Raw genomic sequence first — 13,980 nt, 5'->3', positions numbered from 1 at the left:
GTTTATACTTACCTTAAATGTTTGCTTTTAGCTTCTACTTCAAAAGTGTGAAAATATGGAACCACCGGAAAGCCAGCAATTGCATGCTGATAGTTTTAATCGATGCCTGGAACCGTTCAGACCTCTGTTGGAAACGGAAGAGACTAGCAATTATGTGGGGTTGGCAAATGCGATTCAAATGATCAACAAATACTGTGCCAAATTACCCAGCGATACGTTTACTAAACTAACGCCGTTATGGCGTAGTGCCAAAACCACGCGGAAAGGTCACGAGCTATACCAATATACGATAAGGATGCCAATTAATTCTCCTCTCAAAGAGGATATACTGGTAAGTTGATTGATCTTCATGTTACAAATTGCACGAATCAATGTAGTTGAAAGCTTGTTTGTCCACATGTGTCGAATCCAAGTGCATTATTAAGGTAGCTGAGGATCCGTTTGGGACAGGTGCCATACCTCACGAGGCGTCATAAGAGCCACAATGGCCTAGAATGCCTAAACATGGTTAAGGCCAACAAACATGTTTGATGAACCACGCTAAATTCGTCGGCCATTGAATTATTCCGAGTAGCCAGTTGTTGTAAAGACATGATGCACTCCCAAGCCAATTTGGACTCACATTTTGACGACCTTATTGCCAACAGTGCTGCTTGGTTGTTCAAGAAGATTACGATTTTTGTATGCCTCTAGTTTCGTTTCCTACAGGCCTCCGAATAGGTCTGTATTACATATACCCCTGTTTGGAAAACTGTAGGCCACTTTCCCATTGATATCGCATCTTTAATTCTTGGTCCATATACTCCTGAGCTAGTCAGGCCACCCATTTTAGAACCATTCGTATAGAATAATATTGTACCTTGAGGTAGTATGAAAGGACCCCCACTGTGTGGATCTCATATAAGGTGTCAAACTTCGGTTTGCCTCCATTTTATCTTGAATTGTGGTCAAGACAGGGTTTAGTTTGAGTTTGTTATACTCAGGTGACCACTTAAATCCCCATCAAAGATTAGTTTACCCTTTAGCACTCAGAGCCAAATCTCATCTCTCCCATAACATGATTGTGCAATGAAGGTAAATGAAGCGCGGCTTCAATAACTGTAGTGGGTGTTGATTTGATACCGCCTGTGATAGAGAGGCAGGCTAGCCTCTGAATAGCCACCATACAATAGAAGAATAAGTTAATCTTTGTCTGACGATGGTCGTGCGAACCTCGGTTTAAGATCCCAAGTTTTCCCGTAAAGTTTACTGCACGCCCACAGTGCTGTAGTTGCTTCGAGCGTAATAAAAATTTATTAACTTTAAATATGCTGAAATTTTTATTAATACAGGATGTTAACAGTAACATGATATTGGTAGTAGCATCGCGTTTTTCTTTATTTATTTATTCAAGAAGAACCTTCCTTTTTGCGTTATTTGGAAAAATGATTAAAAATTATGATCATGCCACTACTCATATGCCAGGGATTGCCAATGCCTTCGGAAATTTTGGCGCGTAGAATGGCGGCGTACATAGCCTGTAGAGTTTTGCACAACGCTGGAGAGCTGGATGATTCACTTCAACCTATAGGAAAGGAATCTTTCCGAGCATTCGAAGCTGACTGGGAGGAGTTCGAATTGGAGAGTATAGATGCGCAAATTGTAAGTGAGAATTCTGAACCCAGGCCGGGTACGACCAAGCGAAGGCAATACTATTATAAAAGGGTAAGTAGTAGTAAAAATCAGAAAGACGAACATGTATGCATTACGTTTTCATTACATTAGATTGCATCCGCGTTCTCAGATTGTCGCCCTACAATCGGATCTAAAGTATATCTGTATCACATAAATATGACGTTGCAGTGTCCAATTCCAGAGGAACAAAATACCCGAGGCCGAAAGATCTATCCACCAGAGGATTCTCCACAGGGGTTTGGGATACTAACTACTAAGCTCATACCGAAAGTAAGTGCATTTCCAATTTTTACCCGCTCGGGTGAAGTTAAGGTGGCACTAAATCTTTGCCTCGAGCGTACAGTGCTTAGCCAACAACAACTGGACAAAATCAATCTCTTCATCAACTATACTTTCACCAAGGTGCTGAGATTGCAGAAGTACCTAATGTTGTATGATCCGGAAGCAACGGAGAATTGTTTCTTTATTGTACCAACCATTACTCGACATAGTTTAGTCACTGTAGATTGGGATTTCATTGACGTAATTGCTAGAAATGTTGATAAAATGCCAACCTCTGTACCTGATGAAAATCGAAAGAATTACACCTTTGAGAGCAGTTTATTTAGGGATGCAGTAGTCATGCCATGGTATCGCAATCAGGATCAACCTCAATATTTTTACGTTGCGGAAATTTGCTACCATTTATCACCAAAGAGTTCATTTCCGGGACTCAACTATAGCACGTTCGAAGAGTATTACTTGAAAAAGTATAACATACAAATTCAAAACTGTAAACAGCCCTTACTTGATGTGGATCATACTAGCGCAAGACTGAATTTTCTCACTCCCAGGTTAGTTTATTTGTAAGTAGTGTACACGGCAAAATGTGTAACATCATTTTACATCATTTAGATACGTAAATCGTAAAGGCGTAGCTCTTCCAACCAGCTCGGAAGAAACAAAACGGGCAAAACGGGAGAATCTCGAACAGAAACAGATTTTAATACCTGAACTTTGCACCATCCATCCTTTCCCGGCTTCTCTCTGGCGGGCGGCTGTTTGCTTGCCATGTATTCTATATCGAATCAATGCCCTGTTGCTAGCGGATGAAATCCGCAAAGAGGTTGCCTTCGATCTTGGTCTTGGAGCTACGGAAATCTCCAACGAAGGCTTCGAATGGCCAATTCTTAACTTTGGTTGGAGTCTAGCCGATGTGTTGAAAAAATCACGAGAAGCGAAGTTAACCCTTTCCAATCAACCTATAGAAGATGTCGAAAGTACCGACCTGTATGAACGAGAAAAGCGATCATCTGAAAAGGAGAATGGTGAAACTAAATCTTCGGATAATGGAAATCCTGACGAAGATTCGACAGTTAAAAAAGAGCAAGATGTGCCGGATGAAAAAACAGCAAACGATTTACTTGAAGAAGCTAACAGCAACTTGAAATCGGAAGGTTTCCAGATCGGTACCTGGTCCAACGAGATGGCAAACAGCATGGATATGCTGAGTGATGAAGAGTGTTGGGGACTTCCGTCAAATGTAGACTTGTGCTCGAGAAATAGAAGTAAGTACTGTACCACGTATTTTTGAATCAGGGCCTAATTGCAATTACTTTAGATTCAAAAATATGTGTTATTAGATTCTAAAAAATGATTTTGTTTCTACTAACAAGCATCATAGGACTTTGTGTAGATTCAATAATAATTTTGTTTGAATCTATTGTATCTTTTTTGAAACAAATTATGTTATTTGTTAGTTGAAATATGCTTTTCTTTTTAAAATAATGAAAAATCCATTTAAATCAAAAAACTTCTTTTTTGTTTTCGAAAAAGGTGTAATTGATATTAATATCTTGATTTTTTGTATTTTCCTCTATCCTGAGGTGCTGATATTGTGCACCGTATCCCAATTTCGCTCAAGATTTTCAAAAAATATATCATGAATTTTAGAAACTAAGTGATTTCAGTTTTTTTATCTTTGCATTAGATTGTGAGCAGAATTGGAAGCCCGTGCGAAATCTTTGCACCTCGTTATAGTTAAAACATAGGTTCTAGATTCTAGGTTTTGAAACTATATTCTTCAATTTGCGTAATTCTGAATGAAAACTTATCCAACCTTTCTGTTAAAAAAGCTGTTTAGCTCCTCTGCTTCCTCACGTTCGATAAATTTTAAAATTCCACCAGTGTAGTGTTTCTGGAATAATAACAATAATATTAGGTTCATTGGTATTACCCCATTAATAAATAATTTCTCACCTATGAAAGCACTCACGACCGCATTGCACAAATCATATTGTATTTACATTTTTATATCGCCCAAATCGTCTAAACCTTGCATCTTGAACTCCAATTTTTTACTCGACCTCCGATGCGTCCATTTTTTTTATTTGTATGATGCAATAAAATGGTCAAACCAAACACGGTCTAACCATTTTCAAGCAATATTTCAAAATCTAACAGCAGTATTTTTGCTTCAAATAATACTATTGTAGAACCAACCAATTTTTGTTAGTTCAACTGAATGCTTGAATTTGAATAAAAGTTTCAATATATTTGATACGAATATTCCATGTTTTTGCAGGGATTTTAGAATCAAAATCCAGTTTATTTTGTCACTAACGCCAATATTTTTGTACCAACAATGTTTGGCATTTGAAAAAAAAAAAGAAATTTTATTTCTGTTTCAAAAATCTGAAGTAGAATCAAAGTCGCAAAATATTTGATTTTAATATGCCTTATTTCTATGCGTGCATTAGAAAAAAATTACTCCCATGGCCCAACAATGAGTTCATTCCCAATCCCATCAGGAATACCAAATTTGATCCAAATCGGACAAGTCCAGGGACTGGACCAATGTGCTTGAAGTTTGCATAAAATCTGTTGTCAGTTTTTTTTTTAAATCAAATCACAATCACTCACATTTAATTGCTAGGTGGCACTGTATGCATCAGAATATCACACGTCAAAATAAAGATAATTTTACTGTCTACAATTTTGTCGAATACTGCAAATCAGTCCCACTTCCTTAGGCAATCAATGTCAGAATTTTATCACCTACCATTTACTGCCGCTATACGCATAATTGTCCCATGTGTATATGGAATCTCATAGCACATGGGACAGCTATGCTGATAGCGGCAGTTTAGTACTGATATATTTAGCCCAGATATTAAATTTCGGTTTTTAGAACAATATAAAACACGTGGTTATGGGTGAATGGGGAACAGTGAGTCTAGTTATGTAAGGTATGCAAACTAGTCTCGATGGAACTATCCAAGTCAGTCTTGGATATTACATACATTTGGAGCAACATCAGATGTTGCTTCAAGCTGTGCTCAACCCCTATTCGATAGTTTTCACGCAGCCACCCACGTTTCGGCTCGGTAAAGCCAAACTGGTGTCGAAGGGAGTCAATTAAGGTTGTCTGGCATATTCTTGGTGATCACATCATTAGCGTTTCTGCATTAGAATCGACACAACGTCTATCGCCTCCGTTGCAAGTACTTCCACTTCCTCTAGTGATTCGCCGGTCACTAGGAGCACCACGTCGTCCGCAAAACCGACAATCTTCACGCCGCTGGGGAGACTCATCTTCAGCACTCCGTCGTACATAGTATTCCAAAGAGTTGGGCCGAGTATGGAACCCTGTGGAACGCCCGCTGTTACGGTTACACTTCTTTTTCCGGCGTCAGTTTCGTAGATCAGTTTCCGGTTCTGGAAGTAGCTCCTTAGAATCCTACAGAGGTACTCGGGAACTTTTATTCTGTGCAGCGAATTGGCGGAAAAAAGCCCAGCTAGCACTGTTGAAGGCATTTTTACGTCCAGTGTAACCACTCCGCAGTAGCGGTTTCCTATTCTCTTGGCTTCTGTGCAGCCTCCATAGTTTCCACGACCATTCGTATGGCATCCACAGTGGATCTACCTTTCCGGAAACCGAACTGCATATTGGATAGTCCATGCTCTCCCTCTGTGTATGTTGTAAGGTTAAGGATTACTCTTTTCAGCACCTTGCCGACTGTATCCAGCAGGCATATCGGCCTCTATGCTGATGGATCTCCAGAGGGTTTGCCTGGCTTCGACAACAGCACCAGCTTTTGTCGCTTCCAGATGTCGGGGAAGTCACCATCGTCGATGCACTTTTGCAACGCGGTCGTAAACATATCAGGGTTCGATAGGATTGCTGTTTTCAGAGCCACTTTGGTGATACCGTCTGGTCCCGTCTTGGTTCTCAAAGCTTTTGCCACCACCATTAGCTCCTCGTTGGTTACCCGAGCTTCTTCTTCGTAGTCATACTGCGTTCCGTATGGCGTGGGCGGCGAGGCCGTCGGTTCATGCTGTGGAAATAGCGCTTCTACGATGACTTTCATTCTCTCCGGGCACCTACCCGGTGGTACTGCCGATCCTCTTATCTTCGCCATGGCAAGTCTATAGGCCCCACGGATTTGAGTTGGCGTTGCGGTAAAGCTTTTCTAGGCAGGCTCTCTTACTGAGCTTGATTTCCTTGTTAGGTGCGGCTCTTACCGCCTTGTACGCTGGTCTTAGAGCATCTCTTTCCGCGACGTTTCGGGCTCTCTACATCTTCCTCCGGGCTCGATGGCAGCATGCACATAGGTCGGCAATCGCCGAATTCCACCAAAAAGCTGGGCGGCGACTGTACCTTGGTTTACCTTCTCTTGGCATGGTTGCATCGCACGCTCTTGCTAATGCCGTTATCACTTCGTCTGCACTGAAGTCAATGTGATTGCACTCACGCCTCAACGCCTCGACGAAGACTCCCTTGTCGAACTTCGCTGTTTTCCACCTCTGCTCGTTTGATTGGATCACACGCGCTTTCGACTGCCTATTGCTTCCGATAGTGTACCGGATTGCATTGTTTGTACATCACCCCTCGCACTCTTCAATTTAAACAATTTTCCAACCAGCCCGGGGCTGCAGAAGGTAACGTCAATAACTGATTATTGTCCTTCGCGGCGGTAGGTGCTGGTTGTACCATCGTTTGCAACTTCTACGTTCAGCTTTGCAAAGGCCTCGAGTAGACTACTCCCCCTTGACTACTTCTACTGCCCAAGCGTTGAAATCGCCGGCTATAACGACAGGTCTCCGATCGATAAGCTCTTCTGTCAGCTTATCGAGCATTTCTGTGAATCGATCGGTCGTCCCCGCGGAGGTGCGTAGCAGCTGCAGAAAAAGACTCCCTTAATTTTGGCGATTACGAAGCCTTCATCCGCACGATAAACCACTTCCTGAAATTGATATCCAAATCGCTGCTGATTTTGCGTTATAAGCTGTCTACTTTCCATCGCTGGCCGGGATACGGTAAGGTTAAAAATGATAGCTATATCGCATTTAAACTCCGTTACAGATTGCCGCAGCAAGTGTTGTGCTGTATCGCAGTGGTTGAGGTTGACATGCGTTACCTACACTATGACATCGTTGCACTCGCTTGTTTGAAGGCCGGACATCGTGGGCCTCCTGTAATGTGGTTGTTACCTTCCTCAGTTGCGCAGATTAGACATCTCGGAGCCTGCCGGCAGTCTTTTGCCATGTGGCCTTCTTCCCCGCATCTTCTGCATAATTTGCTCCTGTCAGGTCCACTGCAGTTTCTCCAGGTGGCCGAACTCTTGACACTTGAAGCACACTTCTGGTCGCTGAGAGACACTCAATGGATATTGGACATACCGACCAGCCAACTTTGATCTTCCCAATTTTAAGTGTCTTGTTCGCTGCTTCGACCGAAAGCCTAATTGAAGCCGCTTGCGTACCGAAAGGTCCCTTCCTCATGCGGATCATCATCTGCACTTCTCCAAGCTCGCACTGTTTTTCTAGAGCTTCTCTTAGCTCTTCTTCCAATGATATCTCATCCAGGGCACAAGGCTCTCACTTTCACCGCTCCACAACTCCGGGCCGCTATCTCCACTCGTTGCATACAGACGCCTCTCGTGATCCCATGATTATCTATACATACTAATATCATAGTAGCAGGGAGGTGATGCAAAGGTTGATACTATCCTTCATAGGGAGTAGTATTCAGAGCCGGATCGGCGGCAATCGGGAATGCTCCAACCAAGCCTAGTACCACCAACTAAATGGTGACGAGTTTTGAATTTCAAGTCGGTGTCATCCTTCCTTACTCAGGGAGTAGAACAGCAGGTCTGTCAGCCCAAAGTCGCCGTCCAATTCGTGATCCGTGTTCTGTCCGTTGTCGTTCGCTATGGCCAGTATGCCGTAATCAGGATGTTACTGGCGTCAATCCTGATGATCCAGCCCAACCGGTTGGAACTCCGGTTGGACTTATCCCCAATTCGTTACTGCCTATTGCCCCGATGATTTGGTACCTCTTACTATTGAAAAAATCAAAAATAGTGCAAGCTGCTCATTTAACCCCATATTCTGAATACCTATCTTGCCTTGTTTCCCCATATTTTTACACCATTTGGATGAACTTCCTGTGGAGAATACTAAAAGGATGCCAGATCTGCATATATATTAGTAAATCTGCAGATTTTGCATTTCCACTGCAGATCTTTTGCAGATTACAAATATTTAGCAGAACAAAGCCTATGCCAGCCAATTTATACACCAGCCTTCAACATTTTTGATCATTTAAATTATATACATACTACATTTCTACGTCGCATTTATTGAAGATTTTTATAGCATTCGGCAGACTTTTATATTTTTACTGCAGGCTATTGTTTAAATAGACCTGGCATCACTGATGCTGAAATGATTCATTCATATACCTGTCAATAATATAGAGCATTGTATGAAAATGTATAACCTCACTTTTCTGACAGTTCGGTGTGCTTGTTTACCTATGACTTGTTTACACGGACTTTTAAAATTTACATTACTTGAATACTTTCGATGCTCTTTGAAAGAATATCAACTCAAGAGGGATTAGGATTGGAACAATGGTAACCTGGTTCATACATTGACCAATCGTCGCTGGATGTAAAACCCGGTGGCATATGCTGAATCGTAAGATCAAGCATTGGGCTATAAAACGATTGCTTTCTGGATGATGGATAAGGATTTGTACACATTTGTTTGTTTGCTCGTGGGTTAATTCCTAACAAGATGATCCGATTGATTATTCATTTTTAGGTGGTGAAGTTTACCCTAACTTTATAGGTAACGAATTCGGTCGATGATAAGTTGTTGAAATGATTTTGATCGTTCAATGCCCATATCGAAGAACGTTTCCATTGGTCAGAATGCCTACCAGCGTATGATAGCTGCAAACATGAGGACAACAAGGTTATCGCTTTCGAATGGAACAATTATTTATTATTCGTGTTCGAGTTCCATTACAGCAAAAGTTTCGTCGATTATCGCATTGTCGTTGATTTAGCCGGCAAATGCAAAATAGCGCTCGGCACTGACAATAAGGAGTAAGAAGGATTTGATTAGAGTGATAATAATAATGCAGAGCATTATACATTCTGGTAGAATATCAGAGAGGAGAAATTATATGTAAATTTATATTATATCCCGAGTTGCCATCATTTTGGCACCGCAATAAAGCTATCTACTGTATTGTTCAAATTGGCACCAAATAACTAGGCAGCGAATGATAAATTTCATAGTCAATTTATTTACTTTTTCGGAAGGATAAGTAATTAGTATGTCGTGAATGTATGTGTCGCCGGTGCCGTGTGTTATGGTATTACCGAACGGAACCGTTGGTCAGAAGACCGTTGTTGTCGTACTGGTCATAGATGCGAGGTTTTTTCTCATCTGATAGCACTTGTCATGCTTCGGAGATCTGTCTTAATGCTCTCTACTTAGCGCAGGATACGCGAAACCGCTGCTAGCTTTCGAACGAAAATTCCTAGCTGCTGCTACTCTATCAGTCTCTCTCTCGACTGAGGACTACAATTTCGGTCGACTAAATTGTGCTATGAAAATTGTACTTCCTGGAATTTCACCTAACGAGATCAATTCATTGTGAGGAATTTCGCTGCGTTCCAATATTGCTTGCCTCTGTAGGTGATGATGTGTGTGGATTCACTTCGGCAGCCAGCTCTTATGTTTGGGTAATTTTGCTATCTTATTCTGCTGAATAAATCATCTTCCTAAAGCCTCTACGTTATACTACGGTCACTTTAAAAACGCCCTGCTATTTAATCTTGTAGCTCTCGGCAAGTCAGTAGGTTTGTTCCAGTACACGGAAGTCACTCCGGAATAAACAGGAGCAAAAATATTTGCTCCTTTTTACTCTGGTTTGCTACCAGAAGAAGAAAAAAGAAAAGAAGAGAGTGCAGGAACGATTTTCTCCGGAGTACTTCCAGTTTCTCCTGGTACTGGAACAGACCTAGTCCTGGCACTCTTCTCGACTATTCCTGGCACTATACCGCTGGCGTCGCACTTATGACGGTGATCAAGCTTGGCGAGAGTGGCAGTGGTTTCGTCGGAATTGTTCACTCGACAAGCAGTAAGTGCAAGGACTCTGCTACTTATGCCTGAGCCCCTCATTGAAACCTTCGTCCTGCCGGAGTGTTAGCTTCGTCCGATACCGGAGCGTATTGCTGAACCGAAGAAGTCTGCTACTGGCGCTGCTTCCTTCGAATCGGAATCGCTGAATATTCCCGTTAGCCGAATGTGTCCAACGTGGCCGAAGGCAAACCGATTGCAGCAACACCACCAGCCGTAGCTGACCTTTTAGCCTTTAATCCAAAAGAAGTTTTGGTCGAATTCGTTATAATTCTATGTAAAATTTAATACTGTTTTATTTAGTTTGATTGCGCATATTGTTTACATGAGACACTCCCCTTAATTCGTTGAGTATGTATTTCACTGCCTTTATAATCCTTTTGGAATCAGTTACAATAATCCATTATAATCATTTTATGATAAGTGTATTGCTAGTTAGGACTTTTATATCAGCCGGGCCCTTTTATAATTTGTTATAAAATCATTATCTAAATTCTTCATAATCCATTGTTACGTTATGTTTATGCGCATGCCCAGATAGATAGTTTTTAACTGGGACGTGACGTGTGGATACGAAAAAACCTAATGTCAATTGCAGCCAGGGGGAGCTGTCAAATGCAGCCAAAGGGAACCGTCAAATGCAGTCAGGGGGAACTGTCAAATGCAGCCAGTCCATTTAAAATATGTGAGGAAGAAAGAGTGGCTATGCAAAACAAGAGATCAAATGAACAGAAAAAAAACATCCAGGTTTTGTCCCAGGATTTTAATAGAGAACATGAAAATTCGATTTGTTTGCATTTGGCAGTGGGCCTTTTTCAAATGTTTGGCTAGAAATTCCTTACTTCTACAATGAGTCATGTACACGAAAAGTAAAAATGTTAAATTTAACGGAACAATGTGTGATGCCGACTTCAAATAAAAAATTACAGCTGAGCGACCTTGTTTGGAAAGTGTTAACATTTGGCAGCGAACCAAACCAAGTTTCTCATACTATGATCGAATCAACAAAAATTCCAAGACCATGTAAACAATCTCTCTGAACTGTCAAAAAAGTGAGGTTAAACATTATCATGCAATGTTCTCCACCGAGAGGTTCACTTTAGTTTGTTTACATAACCAATGAACTTTGTACCGCGACTCACCACTTCATTTGCCGCGTTGCCAGGAACTCAAGCAAAAATATACAAAACAGTGTTGCCTAAACACACATTTTGAGTCCCACCATTCTTGCAAAGGTGAAAAAAATACTCAACATTCTTGCATTTTTCAAATTTAAAAATATCATTAAAAAATCACGATAGCTCCAAATAGTCTCATTTCAACGGCAATATTCTTAAAAATGTGTAGTCTTTTGAATAAAAATAAGAAACAAAAAAAGGGGGGTTAGGTCGGACGAGAAAGGTCTATTGATGCTTCTATCTGTTCTGCATTAATCTCTCAAATATTACGAAGATCGGTTGACTATGTTGTGAGTTTTTACTATGAATGTAAACAAAAGTCGCCCTCACACGTGTCATAGGCGTGTATTGATGACAAAATTTGTATGACGTGTCATAATAGTGCATGGAAAATTTTCCATAGAAAAAAAATCATCACTTTTTAACTTTTATTCATATCTTTGGGTTCGTATGGTCTATAAACATTCGGTGAAATGCATTTTAAAGAAAATGAGTTAGGGAATCTAGAAAAAATGGTTATTCTTGTGTTGCCAAATATATTTTATTTCCAGTTCAAAACTAAAACTGTGTTTTTCTCATAACTCGTATAATTTTCTTTTGAAAATGTTTATGCCATTGTGTTCCTCAGACATTTTCACACATAAAACCGTCTAAAACTTCAATATAACTTGAGCCAATCCGTAGATATAGTGGTTTGAAGCAAAAAACTCGCAATTTTTCATCATGTTTCTAGCTATATCTATGTAACCAAGTAGAATTTCAAAATTCTGAAAACGCCACTTTGTAGAGATTTTTCAAACAAGTAATGTGGCATATCTAACTCAGTTTACCCCAAAATGGCGTTTGTCATAAGATAGCACAACAGCGACGATATGTGACACGTCATACATATTTTATCATCAATACACACTTATGACACGTATGCGAGCGACTTTGGTTTACATTTTAAGCAAAAACTGTAAATATAGTCAACCGATCTTCGCACAAATCGAGAGATAACTTCAGAAAAGATAGAATCATCGAATGCCTTCTCCGAAAAGCTTCCAACAGTTATAAATTTTAAGATATTCAATCTCAAACTTTAAAAATCGTTTTTCTCGAAAAGTGCTAAATGGCGCTTGTCATAAGATAGCACAACAGCGACGATCTAACAAAAGTAACAGTGGATTATTTGGCGCAGGCATAGTAGTATGCTTCCAACCACAAAATAAAATCATCAGTTGTCATCTAACCTGAGGAGTTGTGCTCGGGCTGTCGAAATCGCTTCCGGAGAGCGTTCTAGTATTGGAAAAATGCGATCAAACGCAAACAAAATGAAAACAGGATGCAAAATAGTTTGCAGCAGCTCTGAATTATATCAATTTATGTTTTCAAACATCAAAGGCTATATTTGTAGATTCCAAGTTGCCTTACATGCAGATTTTGACTAATATTAATAAAATTGTTTCTTCATATAATCAATAACTTGGAGTGAATAATGATTTCAGCGTATATTGTTCAGCTTTACTAGATGCAAGGGCACTCAACTCGCCCCACATGACGATATTGCCTCGCGTTCCCCTACCTATTGCCTCAATAAACTATTGTTATCAAAATGAGCCTAAAACGTTTTAAAATTGATTATTGGACCAAATAAGATTGACTACTCCCGATCCCAAAGCCCAATGTAGACCACGTTTTATTTGTAGGGATATTACTAGGCATTTGTTATACCGAATTTCGGACCACACACGACACTGAACAAATTTTCACTACTAATTTATTTGATTAAGATTCACAGAAGGAAGGACGCACATCAACACTGATCACGTAGACTGCTTATTTGTCACTGGTGCCGATGATAAAGTCGTTGATCATGCAGTGCGATGAGAGCGAGAACAAATTGAGCGGCGGGTAGAAGGCTGTGCTCACTGTGATCGACGGGTAGGTGATCTCCACTGAGATAAGGGAGTAATTGTACTGTGGGATCGTGCTGTAGGGTAAACATACCGATTTCCAACATACCGGCCCCTTTGAAATCTTTCCGATTTCAATCGAGATCCTGTCCAGCCACTCAACTTCACTGGTTTCTCTGGTACGTGCTGCTCGATGCTGCTGTGGTGGACCATCGGCGTCGAGGACGCGAGACTTGCACTCGACTCCGTTAACTGCTATGCAGGCGGCGTCGATAATGCAAGACCCGAGCGACTTCGCTGGTCCTACCACTTCTACTGCTATTACTGCTGCTGAATCAACTGCTTTGGCTGTTGAAACTACTACTATGTTCGAACTCTTTCAATTCTCTTCGGGCTTCCAGCCAAGGGTATCTGTACGGACGGGGAAACAGATCACTACCTGACGGCATGAACAAATGGGATGCTACTTAACTTGGATAATGTTTTGGGGTGACAGGCTCCGATTACGCAAACCAGACCCGCGTCACCCCGAATTGCTTCGTAGCTGGAACCCTGCTCATCACTTCAGACGTGTGGCTTGCTGAATGTCGTTGTAGTGTGATATTGGAACGATGATGGTATACTATTCGAAGTTATAGGCGTTAGAACGGAGGCTTCCGGGCTTCCGAGTGCACAGGACTTGATGATATGCTTCGCAGGTAGTAACTCAGGGTGAAACGCAAGCCAGATGGTGATGATGAGATGAATTTAATGTGAACAGCAGCGTTGAGAGTTAATTCCAAAGATCTGCGAAGGCATAGCCCGACTTAAGTCTA

The 13,980-nt window shown here is 41.0% G+C and overlaps 1 protein-coding gene across 1 annotated transcript in view; it reads left to right on the top strand.

The window, feature by feature from the left end:
* LOC131676710 (endoribonuclease Dcr-1) overlaps nt 1-13,980 on the top strand; it is a 55,020-nt gene that overhangs the window by 2,597 nt on the left and 38,443 nt on the right. The window contains exons 4-7 of the mRNA XM_058955973.1: nt 32-331; nt 1,465-1,704; nt 1,765-2,507; nt 2,569-3,221. Coding sequence (XP_058811956.1) covers nt 32-331; nt 1,465-1,704; nt 1,765-2,507; nt 2,569-3,221 — 1,936 coding nt within the window. The remainder of the gene's footprint in view (nt 1-31; nt 332-1,464; nt 1,705-1,764; nt 2,508-2,568; nt 3,222-13,980) is intronic.

The sequence above is a fragment of the Topomyia yanbarensis genome, chromosome 1, assembly GCF_030247195.1.
Source record: "Topomyia yanbarensis strain Yona2022 chromosome 1, ASM3024719v1, whole genome shotgun sequence".
NCBI classification, from domain to species: Eukaryota; Metazoa; Arthropoda; class Insecta; order Diptera; family Culicidae; genus Topomyia; species Topomyia yanbarensis.
Note: the sequence above shows the minus strand (reverse complement) of the source record. Positions and strands in the feature narration are given on the sequence as shown.